This window comes from Kogia breviceps, chromosome 2 (genome assembly GCF_026419965.1).
Source record: "Kogia breviceps isolate mKogBre1 chromosome 2, mKogBre1 haplotype 1, whole genome shotgun sequence".
Classification (NCBI taxonomy): Eukaryota; Metazoa; Chordata; class Mammalia; order Artiodactyla; family Physeteridae; genus Kogia; species Kogia breviceps.
In genome coordinates this window covers 15,132,849-15,150,829 of record NC_081311.1, presented here as the reverse complement: position 1 = coordinate 15,150,829, position 17,981 = coordinate 15,132,849, and the positions used below count along the sequence as shown (strand labels likewise).

The 17,981-nt window shown below is 33.9% G+C and overlaps 1 protein-coding gene across 2 annotated transcripts in view; it reads left to right on the top strand.

Moving 5' to 3' along the window:
- The window catches only part of ATRNL1 (attractin like 1), a 705,727-nt gene that overhangs the window by 258,642 nt on the left and 429,104 nt on the right, over positions 1–17,981 (top strand). For both annotated transcript variants that reach the window (XM_059054362.2, XM_067024581.1), the window contains exon 24: positions 1,646–1,803. In XM_059054362.2, coding sequence (XP_058910345.1) covers positions 1,646–1,803 — 158 coding nt within the window. The remainder of the gene's footprint in view (positions 1–1,645; positions 1,804–17,981) is intronic.

Sequence of the window (17,981 nt, the reverse complement as noted above, 5' to 3'; positions counted from 1 at the left end):
CTTGATTCACCATTGAAGCTATAAATTTAATTATTGACGTTAATATTGATATAAGACAGTGAATTTTTTCTGTAATGCTGATAAATTACCAATTTATCTATTACTTTTAAGCTTACCCCTTACCTTTGTCAGCTTTGGTGCTGAGAGAGGGTAAAAAAACCCTGCACTTAATAGTTCTTCCATAATAAGGTTTATAAGTTGAAATTGTTAACTTTTAAGAAACATAACTAAGAAGAAGTACAAATCTGTATGCTGTATTATGAAAAAGTATTCTCACCGTTTTACATTTACATTTTAGGAAATTCTGTTGCTTTCTACTTTCTATGTAAAAGATACACTGTTGCATAAAAGTGCTGGCAGCTTTTTAAAGAAAATATATGGATCCTTAGAAATCCATATTTGATTTCTTAAAATTAAGTTATTATGCTATTTTAATATGTAGAATAATGGAAACAGAATTCCAGAGTGAAGAGGTCTTTGCAATTCCAGATTTTATATTACATGTGTAAAAATGGAAAAGATTAAACAATTTTGTAGATATTTTGTTCCAATAGTGCAAACATGTAGTGAAATCTTGGCTCTGTGAGTTTCATTAATAAGAATTCATGATAACTTGTACTGTAAATTTGAAATTCTGCATAATAAACTGACTCTACAAGAGTTTTAAAAATTTGTCAACATAAATACATAAAACCTGTGTTAGTCACTTTAGAACAGTGGTTTTAATATGCAAGAGATCACTTGTTACCTTCAGATTCCCAGAACCAAATCTCAGAAATTTTGATTTATGAGTTTGGAAGATGTCATCAGGAAATCTGCATTTTTAAAAAGCATCCTAGGTTATTTTGGAAGAGGTCATCAGTTAGAAATTAATTCAGTTGCTCAGTATCCTAATTATTTTTACTGTTAAGGTGGAGGGCTTGGTAAGATTGTTGGAAATTCTTTCTTCCATTTGGTTAATTTCAGTAAATATTTATTGAGTAGCCAATATGTGTTTAACTAATTGAACGTTTAACTCATATTTTAAATTATATCCTCCCAATTTATTCAAGGTAGTGGTGGTTCAATTTGTGGTAAACCAAAAAAATTTGATTTCTTTTCCATTTTTAAATTGGATTGAGACATGTGAAATATGTCCTGAAAAAAATATGTCCTGAAAAAAATATGTCCTGATTTGTTTTGAAAGGCTCTGTGGAGAAGTAGAAAACACTCAGTTTCTGAAGCCAAAAAGGACTTTACTGTTCATTAGCTATAAACTTAAGGCAAGTGTCTTAATCTTTCTGAAGCTCAGTTTTCAGTTTGAAAAACAGAGCTGGAATATCTCTGGGATAAATTTTTGTTTAGAATAGAATATAAAGTCTCTAAGCCAGTGCCTAATATGTAGCACTTAATCAGTGGTATCACTTTAAAAAATAATTTTCATACTAAATCTGTTTCCATTATATCAATATGTATGACAAATCTCATTTTCTTTTTTCTTTGACATTCTAAGTTGTAAAACATGACTTTATTTGGATAGTTATATTCTTATAAGTATAGTTACAAAAATTAAGTAAATATCATATATATGTATATATTATGTTAATAAAGATACCTGTTTCCTAATATGAATTATTTAAATTTGTTATTATTATTTACATTTTAGCTGGAACGATATCTGGGGAGGAGACCCCTATAGTTTCCAAGACTAATATAAAAGAATACAGAGATAGTTTTTCCTATGAAAAATTTAACTTTAGAAGCAATCCAAACATTACGTTCTATGTATACGTCAGCAACTTCTCATGGCCCATTAAAATACAGGTAAGTGTTAATAGTATTTAATCTAATGACCACTGAGTATTTTCATTACAAAAAGAATGCTGTTTTTGTTCAGAGGTGATAAAGATTTCTATATTTTGAGCAATATGAAAACAAGTATTGGCCCGCCATAAAAAGGATACAGTGAATGTCTGTGATGCTGAATGTCTTCGTAAAAAATGTTTACACAAATAATATTGAATTAACCAAAGAATGTACTAATTTTTCATTGAGATTATATTCTTTAAAAATGCATCAAAACTTGAAATAACTACATTGTTTGTATTTTCTGATTAATTTTATTCTTTGAGGGTTAAATAGATACTCTTTTCTTACAATCCAACTTGAAATCATTTGCTGTGTTTAGTAATCTTTATTATATACTGAACATAATTCAAACCTTCATTAAAAATTTAGGATTAGCAGTACCCAATAGTTAATTCTTTAAGGCTCACTACCTTTCACTATTGATTTCTTCATCTACTCTATATATGTTGTATATTTTATTTTTATTGTGTTTAGTGATAGGCTGCTAAAGGCTTTTGATTTATTGCTAGGAACATTTAGGATGTTCTTTCTATGTTGAAATAGTCAAGGTTTGTATTCTTAATTTATGCTTTTATAAAAGAAAAAGTCTATATGTTTTAATGTTGGGATTTATTTATTCATCCTTTTATGACTGTTTGATTAGAATGAATTCAAATTAGTTTATTAAACTTGCCAAGCTCTGTGCTGAGCCATTATGTTTTATAATCTTAAAAAAATTACAGATCATTTACTCTTCTTTTATATAGAAAATTTTGCATGTTTTATTTATATTAATTTCTATGTGATTTGTGGGAGGGCTGTGTGATTTGTAAAAATCATTTGTTTGCTGGAAAAATTCTTATTGTAAGGTTGATTCCATGTCTAAGTTAAGGAAATTACTTACCTATTCAAGAAATATTAGTACAAATTACTACTCAGTAAATAGTAATAGAAATTAATTTGATAAAGTTACTTCTTCAGTGTGATTGAATTAGATGCTAATATAGTAAAAAAAAAAAAAAATGCCAGAAATATTTCCTTGTAGTTTTTTAGAATTTTGTCTTTGAGGATGCTGGATATATCATTTCATTTTCTAAGATTTATATAGAAATGTTAATCGGATTTCACTTGTTCAGATTATGATTGAAGGTGACAAAAGGGCTCATCCTTGAGCTTATGAAATAGTAATTAAAATTGAAAGAATTGTTACATTTTTTATTGTTTACTGCCCTTTATTTCATGGCTATCTAATTATATTTTATTTTTAAGCAAATTACACAGTTACTTCAGAATGTTCATGAATATTTAATGGTTAGAAATTAACTTTCTAAATTGGATTTTCTTTTGAGATCATACTAGTAATATATTCTGGAAGCCAAACCAGAATTTGAATAATGAAGTTAAAATATCCCACTCTCCCAAAATAATAAAATATGGAAAATAACAGTGATGGTCAAGATAGGTAGAGCCCAGTTCTTAGTCTTTGAGTAAAATCATCACATTAGTCCTATGGGATATGTTATATTAAGGCAGATGAGTATGTGTGTTTGTTTACAGAACTGTAATAAACTTTCCATTTTTAAACATAAAATAGTAAAATTATTTGAATTGATATCTATTTGCTAATAGAATTGAATTACATTGAGTTTTGAATGTTTAACCATCCTTACTAATCAGGGGTAAGCTCCACTTAGTCATATTGTATTATACCTTTAATATACTGTTGCATTTGATTTGTTAAAATTTTACGAATCGTACCTAGGTTTATGAGGCATGTTAGTTTATAGTTTTCTATTATTATAATCTTGTTGACTTTGTAGCATGGTACTGCTGGCCTTATAAAATAAATTGGGAAGTATTCCTTCCTGTGTAATTTTCTGAAAGAATTGATATAGAATCCATATTATTCTTAAATTTGTGGTAGAATTCAACATTGAATGAATTTGAACTTGTGATTTTCTTTATGGGAATGTTTTAACTACAACTTTAATTTCCTTATAGATTGAGAGCTTTTCTGGTTATCTATTTTTTCTTGAGTGAGCTCTGTCCGTTTGTGTCTCTCAGTTGTGTCTTTCCCATTTTATCTAATTTGTAGAATTTATTGGCAAAAGATTTTTAACAATATTCACATATCATCCACTGATGTCATCTAATTCCTGGTATTGGTAATTAGTTTCCCCTCTTTTTTTTTCTTTTCTTGGTCAGTCTGGTTAGGGAGTTATCAATTTCATTTATTTTTCTATTTTTTTATTTCATTAATTTCTTCTCTAATTATTCCCTTTCTTTTGCTTCCTTGACATTAATTTGCTCTTCTTTTTCTGATGTCTTAAGGTGAATGCTTTCTAATTTCCTTTTTGATTTCCTCCTTGATCAGTGGGGTATTTAAAAGTGGGATATTTTATTTCCAACTATTTAGAGAATTTCTAGAAATGCTTCTGTCACTTGTCTCTAATTTAATTCCAGTGTAGTCGCAGAATATATTTTGAATGATTTGAATTTTAAAAAAATTTATTGAGACTTATGGTCCAGTGGTTTTGGCAGAATAATGGCTCCACGAAGGTTACCACATCCTAATCTCTGGTAGCTGTGGATATATTGTCTTACATGGACAAAGAGGACTTTGAAGATGTGATTAAGTTTAGGACATTAAGATGATTACTCTGAGTTAACCGGCGTGGACCAGCCTAACTACATGAATCTTACTGTAACCATTTTTGGCTGAGGTCAGGGTCAGAGGGTGATGTGCCTACAGAAGAATGGTCAGAGGGAAGCAGCATTACTGGTTTTGAATATGGAGGGAGGCGGCTCGAGCCAAGGAATATAGACTCTAGAAGCTGCAAAAGTTGAGGAAACAGATTCTTCACTAGAACCTCTAAAAAGAAATGCAGCCTTGCTGACACCTTGATTTTAGTCCACTGAAACCTCTATCAGATTTCTAACATACAGAACTATAAGACAGTAAATATGAATTGTCTTAAGCCACTAACACTGTGTTGATTGGTTACTACAGCAATAGAAAATGAATAAACCTAGTGTCTTAGTCCATTTGGGCTGCTATGAAAAAATACTGTTGACTGGGTAGCTTATAAACAACAGAAATTCGTTGCTTACCTTTCTGGAGGCTGGGAAGTCCAAGGTCAAGGCACCAGAATGGTCAGGTTTTGGTGATGGCCCTTTTCCTGGTTTATAGCCTGTGCCCTCTTGCTGTGTCCTCACATGATGGAAGAGGATGGGGAGCTCTGTGGGACTGCTTTTATAGGAGCACTAATCCCATTCATGAGCAATCTACCCTCATGACCTACCTAATCACCTTTCAAAGATCATAGCACCCAGATATGAATCTATTTTGGTGAATGTTCCTTGGACAGTTGCAAAAGAGGCGTGTCCTCCTCTTGTTGGGTGAAGTCTTGTACAAATGTCAATTAGGGCAGGCTGGTTGATCGCTTTTTCAAGTCGTCTAGTGTCCACATTGATGCCCTGTCAATTTGAAAAATGAGCGTCGAAATCTCTGACCGTAACTATAGGTTAGTTTATTTGTTCTTGTATTTCTAGCAGTTTTTACATCATGTATTTTGAAGCTCTCTTACTTAGATGGATAAATGCTTAGGGTTTTTTTGTCTCCTTGATGAATTGGTGACGACCTCTTTATTGTTAGGAAATTACTTTCTATATTCCTGGTAATATTCTTTGCTTTAAAATTTATTTACAAGAAATTAAAATTGGGCTTCCCTGGTGGTGCAGTGGTTGAGAGTCCTCCTGCAGATGCAGGGGACACAGGTTCGTGCCCCAGTCCGGGAAGATCCCATATGCCACGGAGCGGCTACACCTGTGAGCCATGGCCACTGAGCCTGCGTGTCCAGAGCCTGTGCTCCGCAATGGGAGCGGCCACGACAGTGAGAGGCCCGCGTACTGCAAAAAAAACAAAAATTAAAATTTATTTTGCCAAATATTAATAGTAAAGTCATTCCAGCTTTTTAAAATTACTGCTAGAATGCTATGTTACTTTTCATCCTTCTACTTTAGCCTATTTGTGCTTTTATATTTAAAGTGGATTTATTTTAGGCAGCATATAATTGTCTTTTTCATCCAATCCTAAATCACGTACATGTAACGTATATACATTTACAGGCATACCTCATTTTATTGAGCTTTCCTTAATTGCAGTTTGCAGATACTGAGTTTCTTACAAATTGAAGGTTTGTGCCAACCCTGAGTTGAGCAGGTCTATAGGCACCATTTTTCCAAAACATCTGCTCACTTTGTGTCACTGTGTCTCATTTTGGTAATTCTCATGATATTTCAAACTTTTTTGCTATTATTATATTTGTTTTGGTGACCTGTGATCAGTGATCTTTGATGTTACTGCTAGGGCTCAGTGAAGGCTCAGATGGTGTTTAGCATTTTCAGCAATAAAGAATTTTTAAATTTAGGTATGTATTGTGTTGGCCAAAAAGTTCATTTGGTTTTAAGTAAAAATAAAAGACACATTTTTTCATTTTCATCAAGAACTTTATCTAGCAACATATTCATTAACCAAATGAACTTTTTGGCCAACCCAATACATTTTTTTAGATATAATGCTATTGCACACTTAACAGACTATAGTATAGTACAAATATAATATTTTTTTACAAATACAATTTTTATATGCACTGGGAAACCAGAAACGTTATGTGAAATGCTTTATTGCAATATCTGCTTTATTGCAGTGGTCTGGAATTGAACCTACAGTATCTTTGAGGTATTACTATATGTCTTTGGGTATAAATCTAACATCTTGCTATTTGCTTTCTATTTTTCTTATTTGTTCATTCTTTCCTTTTCTCTGCCATATTTTTTGAATTCAGCATTTTTTATGATTTAATTTTATCCTTTTTGTTGGCTTATTAGCTACAACTCTGTTGTGTTATTTTAGTGATTATTTTATAGTTTATCATATACATCTTAAACTTTTCATTGTCTATAAGAGATATTACATCACTCATTTTTTTGTATATTAACCTTAAAAAGTGTACTTTCATTTCCTTCCCCTGGCCTTTGTGCCATTGTTGAATATATTTTACTGCTTCATGTATTATAAAATTCACACTACGCTTTTACTATTTTTGATATTCCGTTTTATTTAAAGATATTAAAAATAAGAAAACATCTTCTCTTTTACCCACATATTTACTGTTTCCATCATTCATCATTTCTTCTTCTTTTTTGTAAATCCAAATTTCTTTTTTCTTTAATTTTTATTTTATATTGGAGCATAGTTGATTAACAATGTTCTGTTAGTTTCAGGTCTACAGCAAAGTGATTAAGTTATACATATATATGTATCTATTCTTTTTCAAATTCTTTCCCCATTTAGGTTATTACAGAATAACCTAGCATTCCCCGTGCTATACAGCAGGTCCTTGTGGGTTATCTGTTTTAAATATAGCAGTGTGTACTATGTAGTATCATTTTCCTACTGCCTAAGGGATGTCCTTTAACACATTAGTGCAGATCTGCTGACAATGCATTATATCTGTCTGAATTTCTGAAAAAAATCTTTATTTCACTTTTTTTTGGGGGGGTGTTAAAGAATTTTAAATTGTAGCTTTTTCCTTTCATTATTTTAAAGATGTTTCTGTATACAGTCCTTTGGTTTCTGTTGTTTCTAATGAGAAATGTGTTTAACCTTACTGTTCCTTTGTATGTAATGGCTCATTTTCCTCTTTCTGCATTAAAATTTTTTTTCTCTTTATCACTGATTTTGGCCAATTTGATTATGATGTGTATAGGTGTGGGTTTTTTTATGTTTCTTGTGCATGGGTTTTACTGACCTTCATATATTCATAAAATTATAGTTTTCACGAAATTTGGAAAATGTTCAGCCATTATTTCTCCGTTTTTTCCCCACTTCTCTCTTCTTCTTTAGGAATTCCAATTTTATGTATATTAAACTGCTTGAAATTGTTCCTTTGCCCACTAATGCTCTGTTCTTGGTTTTTATTCATTCTTTTCTTTTATCTCTGTGTTTCACTTTGGATATTTTTTTGATACTTACATCTTCAAGTCCATGAATCTTTTCTTCTATAGTATCCAATCTCATATTAATTCCATCCAGCGTATTTTTCATCTCAGACATTATATTTTTTATTTCTAGAATTTTGATAAGGTTTTTAGAAAAAATGTTTCTACTTAACATGCTCCATCGATTTTCTGCCATCTTGAACATATGGAATTACAGTTACTATAACTCTTTCAATGTCCTTGTCTGCACATTTTATCATATGTGTCATTTCTGAGGTTTTTTCCTATCGTTTTATTTTGCTTTTCCTTATGAGTCATATTTTGATTGAATGCTAGACATTCTGAGTTTTACCTTTTCGGGTGCTAGATATTTATTAATTTTGATAGATAAGTTTTAGCTTTTTTCTGCAGTGGAGTTAATTTACTTGGAAAAAATTTGATCCTTTCAAGGCTTATTTTTGTGCTTTGGTCAGCAGGAACAAAGCATAATTTAGTCGAGGATTAATCTTTCCATTCCTGAGGCACTGCCCTTCTGGGTACTCTTCTTTGTGAGAAATGAATTACAGGCTATCCACCTCTGACTGGTTGGACCATGAACTGTCCCCAACCCTATGTGAGTTTTGAGGATTCTTCTCTCTGCTCCTTTCATATGGTTATTTCCCCAACCTTGGATAGTTTCTTCACCAGTAAGTAGTATTCACCTGAAGACTCACGGGGACTCTGGGCAGTTCTGTCTTCTCCAGTATACTGTCTTGTACACTATAGCCACCTTGGCTTTTCCAGAATTCCCAGCTTCATTTCCTCAATTCAGGAAAATTTCTGGACTGCACCTGTGTTTACTCTCCTTTTGATCCAGGCTTAAAACCACAATCATCTGTGGCATTAGAAGGCTTATCTCATTTTTTCTCTACTCAGGGATCATTGTCCTGCATTACTTGATATCCAATACCTGAACACCAGTGTTTCATACATTTTGTCTGCTTTACTAGTTGTTTTGGCAGGAGGATAAATCCATTCCCTGTCACTCCATTTTGGAAGGAAGTAGAAATCCTACATTTAATTTTGAGTCTGAATGGTAATTGGATTAATATGGTAGCCATAAATTTGTTTGCTGAATGATGGGACTGTTACTATGTATGTGTTTTATGCTTTTACTTGTAAATTGTTTTAATTAATAGCTTGTATTTAAGTTTTCAAGTACTTTTCAGACAAATGGCAGTCAGTTTGTAGACATATGTCTATATATTTTAGATTTCCTCAGCACACACTATTGCAAATTCCAAGAAGCTGCAAGTTATGAGAAAGTTTACAATCCATAGATGAAAATTTTCATAAATATTTACAAACCACACTCTATGGAGGCAGTTATTTTGAAAAGTAGCTGAAATTAAAAAATACAAAAAACCCAATTCCTGTTGAAAAATATCCATCAGACCATGAGGTACCAAGAATCCTCTGTCCAAAGATAAAAATCACTGTTTTCTTTTCACAAAGTTGTATCAGTGATGCTTCAAACAAGCAAACATGGTTTCTGATAAAAATTAACATTTAACTTTTATGATCATTTTTACTTAGTTTTTAAAAATATTTGCTTCAGTAGACTTGTTACACAGGGAGAGCACTTTGTGTGTACAGCTGAAAGAAAGTACTTTAAGTTACTTTAGAACTTTCTACTTGTAATTTAATTCTTTTTTATATGCTATAGCATAAAAAATGCATGAAGAGTTTAATATTTAACTATTTGTTGTTTGCATAACAAAACATCTTTGTATCATATCCTTTTTGTAAGCCAAACATTTCACATAGATTTTGCTTTAATTAATGTCAATAGTATTTTCATACTTTTATGGTACTTTTTCCTATTCAGTTCTTTTGACTACTTTCAATTATAATGTTCCCATATATGTTTGAGCAAATTTAACAGATCAATTTAAAAAGTATTAGATGAATAAGGAGAAGGTTTTACTGATATGTAAGAAAGTAGAAAAATATTTCATTTGGCTTGATCCAACTTGGGTCTAACCTTGCTATTAATAGGATGAAACTTACTAGCATGATAATAGAACTTTATAAATTTCTGCAGGAAACAAACAAAATAAAAAGGAATGGTAATGATTGTTATTTACTTAGTATTTACTTCTGTATTTATTCAGTCAAAGGCTAATATAAAGTAGTGCTTCTTATGGAAATTGGGTAGATATTGAACATTTATATAAATTTTTGGCTACACTCTCCAGCAGATATTTCTTAAATTTCAGTCACACACAGGATACTTTGCTAGGGGATAAAATGGTACACAAAGTAGTTTCTGCCCTCAAGTAGCTCATAAAATATGAATCAGCATTCTTTCACTTGTAGGTAAAGAAATCCAACTTTAAATTAGCTTTGAAGTAACACAAGGGATATTACAGGCTTAGAAAAACAGGGCATCCAAAGGAAATGTCTCTGGGAACTTCAGGAACTCAATGTCTCCTCTTATGACCATCTTACCTAAAACTGCATCCCTTGACATTCTTTATACTGTGTTATATAAATAAGTTTTGAATTGGCTAATGTAATTATTCCCTCTCTGTAGGTTTTGTTTCACAAAGTATGTTGACTGTATTCTATTCTATTTTAGTTGGATTTATAGAACCCTAATTTAGTCATCCTGGACAGAAAAGGGGAAAGATTCTCTCCTAGAGCCTTTATATAAAATTTCAGGGACATATTTTGGTTTTGTTTCAGTCATAAAATGTTATCTGAGCTATTCACTGTGGCTAACATCATTGTGAATGGTATTTGCGAATTGGAGAGTCTAAGTTGTATATCCACCTTTGTTAATGTTACAGAGGTGATAATGAAGCAGGGAGGCGTCTTGGAGAGAGTTATATTGAAGAAAGATTTTGAAGGATGAATAGGAGTTCATGGACCAGATGTATGAGAGGGAATTCTAGGCAAGAGAGACGGGTTTTCAAAGTTTAATGAAAGAATTTTCATCAGAGAGCAAACAGATTTTTTAATCGCTGGAAACCAGATAGTATGATAGAAAAGTGATGGTGTAGAATGATTGGGGTGGTGGTGTGGGATAATAAGAGCCTTGGAAGATGGAGAAGAATTTAATGAGGCAGTAGTGCAGATATGCAAGTTTTGAGCCTAAAACCTAAGAGGACTTGCATATTTCCGTTTGCCTTCCTGCCATCTCCATGAGAATTTCACGCTTAGACTAGCCTACTTGTCCCAGGACCAACAAGTGACTTCTCAATGGAAACCACTAGTGGGGAGAAAATGTGCTGATGGAAAATATCTGTCAACTATAAACAACAAACACATTTTCCAAATCAAGGTCAAATAAGTACATTTTCCAACAACAAAAAACAAAAAAAATCTGAAGGATTTTACTGACATTAGATTGGAGCCAAGAGAAATAGTACAGAGAGGACTTTAAGCAGAGGAAAGTTCTAAAATGATCTCAGATATAAACATTGAAACACGAGAGGAAATGAAGAACAACAGAATCAGTAAACTTGATTAAAAAATAGCTTAGGGAGTTTAAATTTCTGTAGAACAAATAGATGATGAAAGTAATGCAAAGAGCAATGGGGTGAATAGAGCTAAAGTAGTCTAAGGGGCTAGCAATATCAGTGAAATGGTAAAAGTAATAAATCTTAAGAGTGTCTAATTGTTATGACTTCTCGGGTAAATCTAAAGGAGAAGAAAGGAAAGAATGAAATAAGTTGATTGAGAAGTTGAATTGATGAATAGAAATATTTTATGAGCTCACAGCAGGGTATGAAAAGAGAAAAATGGTATATAACAATGGTGGTTCAAATAAAAATTACATAGTAAGAAGATAAGTATAACCTAGCTATATCAGTAGTTACATTAAATTTAAGTAGACTAAGTGCACCAAGTAAAAGTCTAAAACTGTCATACAGGATTGAATAAAACCTGATACTTAAAGGAGACAAACTTTAGATATAATGATTCAAAATGGTTGAACATAGAAGTATACCAAAAGTATGCTATACATACCTAACCAAAAGAAAACTATTGATCACACAAAGTAAACTTTCAAGCAAGAGTCATTACTAGAGTTAAAGAGGTATGTTTCACAATGATAAAGAGGTAGCAGATCCACTGGAAAGATGGCACAATCCTGAATCTGTATGAGCCCAAAATGTAGCTTCAAAATGTGTGGAGTTAATGAAAACAGATTGCTGTTTCACAGTCCAATGGAATAATACTAAATACATAGGGCTAGGGGCTTCCCTGGTGGTGCAGTGGTTGAGAATCTGCCTGCTAATGCAGGGGACAGGGGTTCGAGCCCTGGTCTGGGAGGATCCCACGTGCTGCGGAGCAACTAGGCCCGTGAGCCACAACTACTGAGCCTGCGCCTCTGGAGCCTGTGCGTCTAGAGCCTGTGCTCCGCAACAAGAGAGGCCGCGATAGTAAGAGGTCTGCGCACCGCGATGAAGAGTGGCCTCCACTTGCCACAACTAGAGAAAGCCCTCACACAGAAACGAAGACCCAACACAACAACAAAAAAATTAATTAATTAATAAACTCCTAACCCCAACATCTTAAAAAAAAATACATAGGGCTACATGAACTAATGAGAAAATTTTAAATGTGGATGGTAATTTGGGTGGGAATATTGTGGTATTATTTTTAATATTCTCTTTTCTGATATACGATGAAGGCCTTTCACTTTCTTCTTGATCTTTGCTAATGGCAAATAAATAAAACACTCTGAATGATATCTTGCTCTCAGTGATCCTACGGAATTCAGGAATACGTGCTTTTTTTTTTAAAGAGTGGAAGTCTCTACTTTTATATCAATGTGGTTATTTGCATAGTTTTAATACGTATCTGTCCTCATTTTTTCCAGAATATAATTGGACAACAGATTGTCCAATTAAAGCATTCCCTTGTGTGTTAAATTTGAGAATAACTTTAGTCAGATATAACAAGCCCACTACTAAGGAAAAAGCGTTGTATTAATATGTACAATCATTACCTAAACAGCCTTCTAGAAGACTTGTCTGGTAACTGTTCTGTGGCTTTTAGTGTCCCAGTCTTACGTGCAGTTGTCAGGGTAATTTCCTGGAAGATCTGGATCCTTAGCAGATTTGGGGGACTTTGGAGGAAGAATAATTCACTAACTCGTTACGCTCTGAAGACAGAATTGGCAGAGACAGATTGCTTATATTTGGTTTCTAGCCTCAGAACAGAAGAAAAAGTAAGATCAGATTAAAAAATCTTCATGAAAATAGAAGCTATTGAATACCCAGGCCTAGATAGCTTAAGGAACCTCAAGACAGAAATTAACTTTCTTGACTTAGTGGCTTAATACCAAGTGGCTTTAGATTTGTTGGCAAGCGTACAAGGAGATTGTATGTATGTTGATTAACAATTCTTGCTGTTGCTACACCCATGTGTATGAATTAGGTGAAAACACCATGAAATCACCTTCTTGGGGGGGCTGAAGAATACTTTTTGAAGAGTATTTATGATTTGAAGGGAGGTGGTTTTAGAAAATGGTCTAAAATTTTGAATGAGGCAAAAGTGATTCCCATCTAACTTAACAGTATTATGGTAGGTGCTGTTTAGCAATTCTCTGAGAGATTACCTGATTCTCTAGCAGTGTGTACCTTTGATTGATTTGCTATTTTCTGCAGCCTCTCCTAAAAGTTCACGACAAATGTCCTTAGCAGCAGGCAGGATCAACTCTTCACCAGTAGTAAGGGCTTCTTAACTTTAGCAATGCTGTTAGCCACTAACAATGATGCTCTTAGTGCAGACACATTTGATGAAGTGGTGGCCTTCAATAATTGCTTCTGTTCTTTGTGTTCACATTTTTTTCTTTTGAAAAACTCCAAAGGCTTGTCTTTTAATGCAGGGTGCTTGGTCCATGTGGCGAAGCAGTTTTGAAGGTTTCATTGCTTCGTTGGATAGCCGGTCGCCACATATTTTACAAAGCAGGCTTGAAGAATGTCAATCACCTGTTGCAGTGAACCGGTAATTTAAGTAGGACTCTTGGTATTTTCTTTTAAATGCAGCTTCCTTTTTGTTGGCAGCCAGAGACTTCTGCTGTCTCATGATTGGGTCTTTCCCCCTTTTCAAAGAAGCTCTCCAGCGCCGTTTGTTTTTTACTCATTTTGGCTAGGGTTAGCTTGTGGGCTTACCAAAACTGTGACTGAGACAAGTGCACAGTGTGGGAAAGAGGTGCGGATGGAAGTGTAAATAAAACAATGGGCGGGCTACGAGCAGACTGAAATAAGTATTGGATTCTGACTTAAAGCCTGACACCAGATGCAGCTGTGCAATTGAAGTATATCAACTCGCTTGCCACTATAAAGCCTGACAACAGATGCAGCCTAATTGTCACTCGCCACTCACTGATAGGGTTTTGATATGAGTCTGCAAGCAATTGATTTATTATGGTCTTTGTGCAGTCAAACCTCTTGCTATTGTAATCTGTATTTGCAGCCCCTCCTCAGCGTTAGCATCAGCACCTCAGCTCTGCCTCAGATCATCGGACATTAGATTATCGTAAGGAGCGCGCAACCTGGATCCCTCGCGTGCGCAGTTCACAGTAGGGTTCGTGCTCCTATGAGAATCTAATGCCGCCTCTGATCTGACGGGAGGCGGAGCTCAGGCAGTAATGCGAGCGATGGGGAGCGGCTGTAAATACAGATGAAGCTTCGCTTGCTAGCCTGCTGCTCACCTCCTGCTGTGCGCCCAGGTTCCTAACAAGCCACAGACCGATACTGGTCCATGGCCCCGGGGTTAGGGACCCGCCTGCTTTAACCCACTTTTAACTCTCATTTGCTAATAGAATAAGGAGGAATAAAATACCTTTGTATCACTAAAATAAAAGAAGATCTATACAGCACGACAGATACAATTGTTTATGTATATACATGAGAGAAAGATTATATAGCATCCGACAATGACAGAATTGACATATTTCTGAAGTACACATGAACTTTTAATAAAAACTAATAAAAGACTATTTGTTGGACTATTCCTTGGAAGCATTCCTATTCCACATAAGAGGTAAGATGGAGTAAATACATGTTGACCTTTCTCTCACTGAACACAACCAAAGAAATCTGGACAGGATGCATGATATAGCAATTTGAGGTCTCTGAAAGTAATTATCAGGAGGCAGATTGGAAAAAAATACTAGAATTCAAAGTACCACTGAACTGGTGGTGAGATTAACATTTTTTCCCATTGAATTCGCTGGCCCCAGACCCAGAAGTGAGCACTGTGGTGCAGAAAGGGTGAGACGAAGAAACTCTCTACTTTTGGCCTAAAGAGTGGAAAAGGGAACTCCTAAAGTTCAGGGAGGGTGGGAAATAACGCACCACTTTTTTTCTCTCCTTTTTCTCCACTTTCCTGGGCCTCAGTAGTCAGGCAGTTCAATGGTCGTGTGGTAGTGGCTACAAAAGCCACTGGGAATGGGAAGCTGCAAAGTCCCAACTCTGAGGGCAGGGAGTCTTCTTCTCTGATAGAGACACAACTCCCAGAGGGTGGGGCTATTTGCCCTCTTTTGTTTTCCTGCCACCATTGCACAATTGCAGAGGTGGACAGCTTATGGCCAGTGGACTATAAAGGAGGTTTCCAGGTAACCAGAAAGTATGAGGAAAGAGAAGAAGGTAAGAATTCAGATGATCAGTCCCATAAAGCTGCTTATTAACTTCTTGGTTCACCCCTGACCTGTTAATGAATGGAACTGATCCTAATTAGGATACCAAGGTCTTTGAGAACGAGGATACCAAAGATACTATTACAGGCTAGGTAGACATCTGCCCAGGTCTCATACTGCCAACTAGGCAGCACACATGTGGGACTGATCCGTATAACACTGCTAAGATTTTGAATACTGAACTGATATTGGGCCACTACCATAACAACAAAAAAAGGATAATTTTAAGAAGAAATTGATGGCATCTTTGCCATTCACAGGAGCACAAATTCCTTTATATATACACATTTGTAGTGCAAGAGAGCAGAAAACAGACTGTAAGTACGATTAGAAACCATTCTAAAATTGCAGAAAATTTCCAGCTTTTTCAATCGCTATAATGACATGCTGCTACCAATTATTTGTATTATGTCATGTATTTTGAAAATCAGACCACTAGTATGTATCAAAACAGCTTTAAACTATACTTGTCAGTTTGTCAGTAATAATGTCCTAGTTACCATACCAATGGATACTTGTTAATCCTAATGCTATTCAGTTCTTTGTAGCATTTCTCACTGACTTCTTTTTTCATTCTGAACTACTTTTTCTCTGATTTCTGTTAAATCTGTCTGTCCCCCATTTGTCACCTCAGTTAAATTATTCCCTTATCTTAGCTTTAGTTACCTCATCTATAAAATGAAGACAGTAGTGCTTACATTATAGGGTTATCATGATGATTAAATGACATAATTATGTAAAATAGTACCAAACCCATACTACAGTAAATATTGCAATAAGCAGTAGATAGGTGATCGTCATTTTTCCCTCCTCAGCACCATTATCATCATTGGTATGTGAGTGTTTTTTATCTTCTTACATATATCTTACCTGTTTAAATCCTTCTGTGATTTCCCATAACATTTAAAATAAATGTTTTCTCTTTTACTTATCTATATTAGGTTGATAACTTACAACAAAAAGTAGTACAAGAATTATACCTGCTTATATAACAGTTGAAAACAAAATATTTAGTTTAATTTAAATAATTTAGTTTAGTTCACGTTTTTTTAGCTTCTTAAAGTGAGAGTTTAGATCACTGACTTTAGAATTTTCTTCTTTTCTTTTATATGCCTCTAAAGCTATAAATTACCCTCAATGCACTGCTTTAGGCACATTCCACAAATTTTGAAAAGTTTTATTTTCATTTTCATTCACAACTAAATATTTCCTTATTTCCCTTGAGATATGTTCTTTGACTCATGAGTCATTCAAAAGTGTCTTATTTAATTCTTAAATACTTGGGAATTTTCCAGGTGTCTTCCTTTCATTATTTCCTAATTTAATGTTCTCTGTGACCAGAGAAAACTATGTATGATTTTAATCCTTTAAATTTATTGGTTTCGAGTTTTGTTTGTTTGCTTTTTGCCCAGAATATTGTTGCTTTTACTGAAAATCCATATGTGTTTAAAAAAACAAGTATGCTTCGCAGTTGTTTGTTATTCGTTAAATGTTAGTTGAATATTTGGTTGATAGTGTTGCTCAGTGTTCTGTATCCTTATTTTCTTTGTACTTTTTCTGTGAATTGCTGAGTGTTTTTGAAATTTCCAACTATGTTTGGTGATTTGTTTGTTTCTTGTTTCAATACTGTAAGATTTTCTTCTTTTTCTTTGCATTTGCACTATTTTATACAATATTTACATTGGCTAATATTCCTGCTGTATTGACCCTTTTATTTTTATGAAATATTCTCTTTATTATCTCTACTTCTTGCCATACCAAATTACTTGTAGTTCCCCCAACATCTGTCTACTCTCATTTCTTTGTCTCTGTTGGGCATTTTTACATTTGGCGTTTTTTCAATGACCTTTGTCGTCTTGACCTCCTGACTATTGCTTAGCCTTTGTCTCAGTGCAAGTATAACCTCCGCTTATACATAACTCTCCTCTTAAACTGTTACATCCTTCAGCTTATCACATTTTGTTGTAATTATTGTTTCACTTCTTTATCCCCTATTAGCCTCAAAACTCTGTTATAGTAGAAACTATCCTCAGCACTTAGGTGAAGTAATTCAATGAATAGTTTTAAAATTAAGAGATGAGTAATGTATTTCTCCTGAGGGAGAATGTGTGGATAGTATATGCTTTCTGATAGTTCTCTTTTGAAAAGTCTTAACATGTAATGTAGGTAGTTTATTAGTGCAACAAAGGATTTCCCCCATCTTTATAAATGGTCACAAGGCTTCTTGTAAAACAAAACAAAACAAACATTTTTTTCTTCTCCAAAAGTGAAATTGTATAGTAAATAGTTTTGTTAGTTAAGATTCTTTGTAAGGAACAGAAACTATCTCCGATAACAAACAGATGGAAAAAGTATTATTAGTATAACATGCTGCGAACAGCGTGAAGGGAGAATAAATAATCTGGTTTACAATAGGCAGAAAGCTGTTAGTCCCAGAAGTTTTCAGTTATGAAGT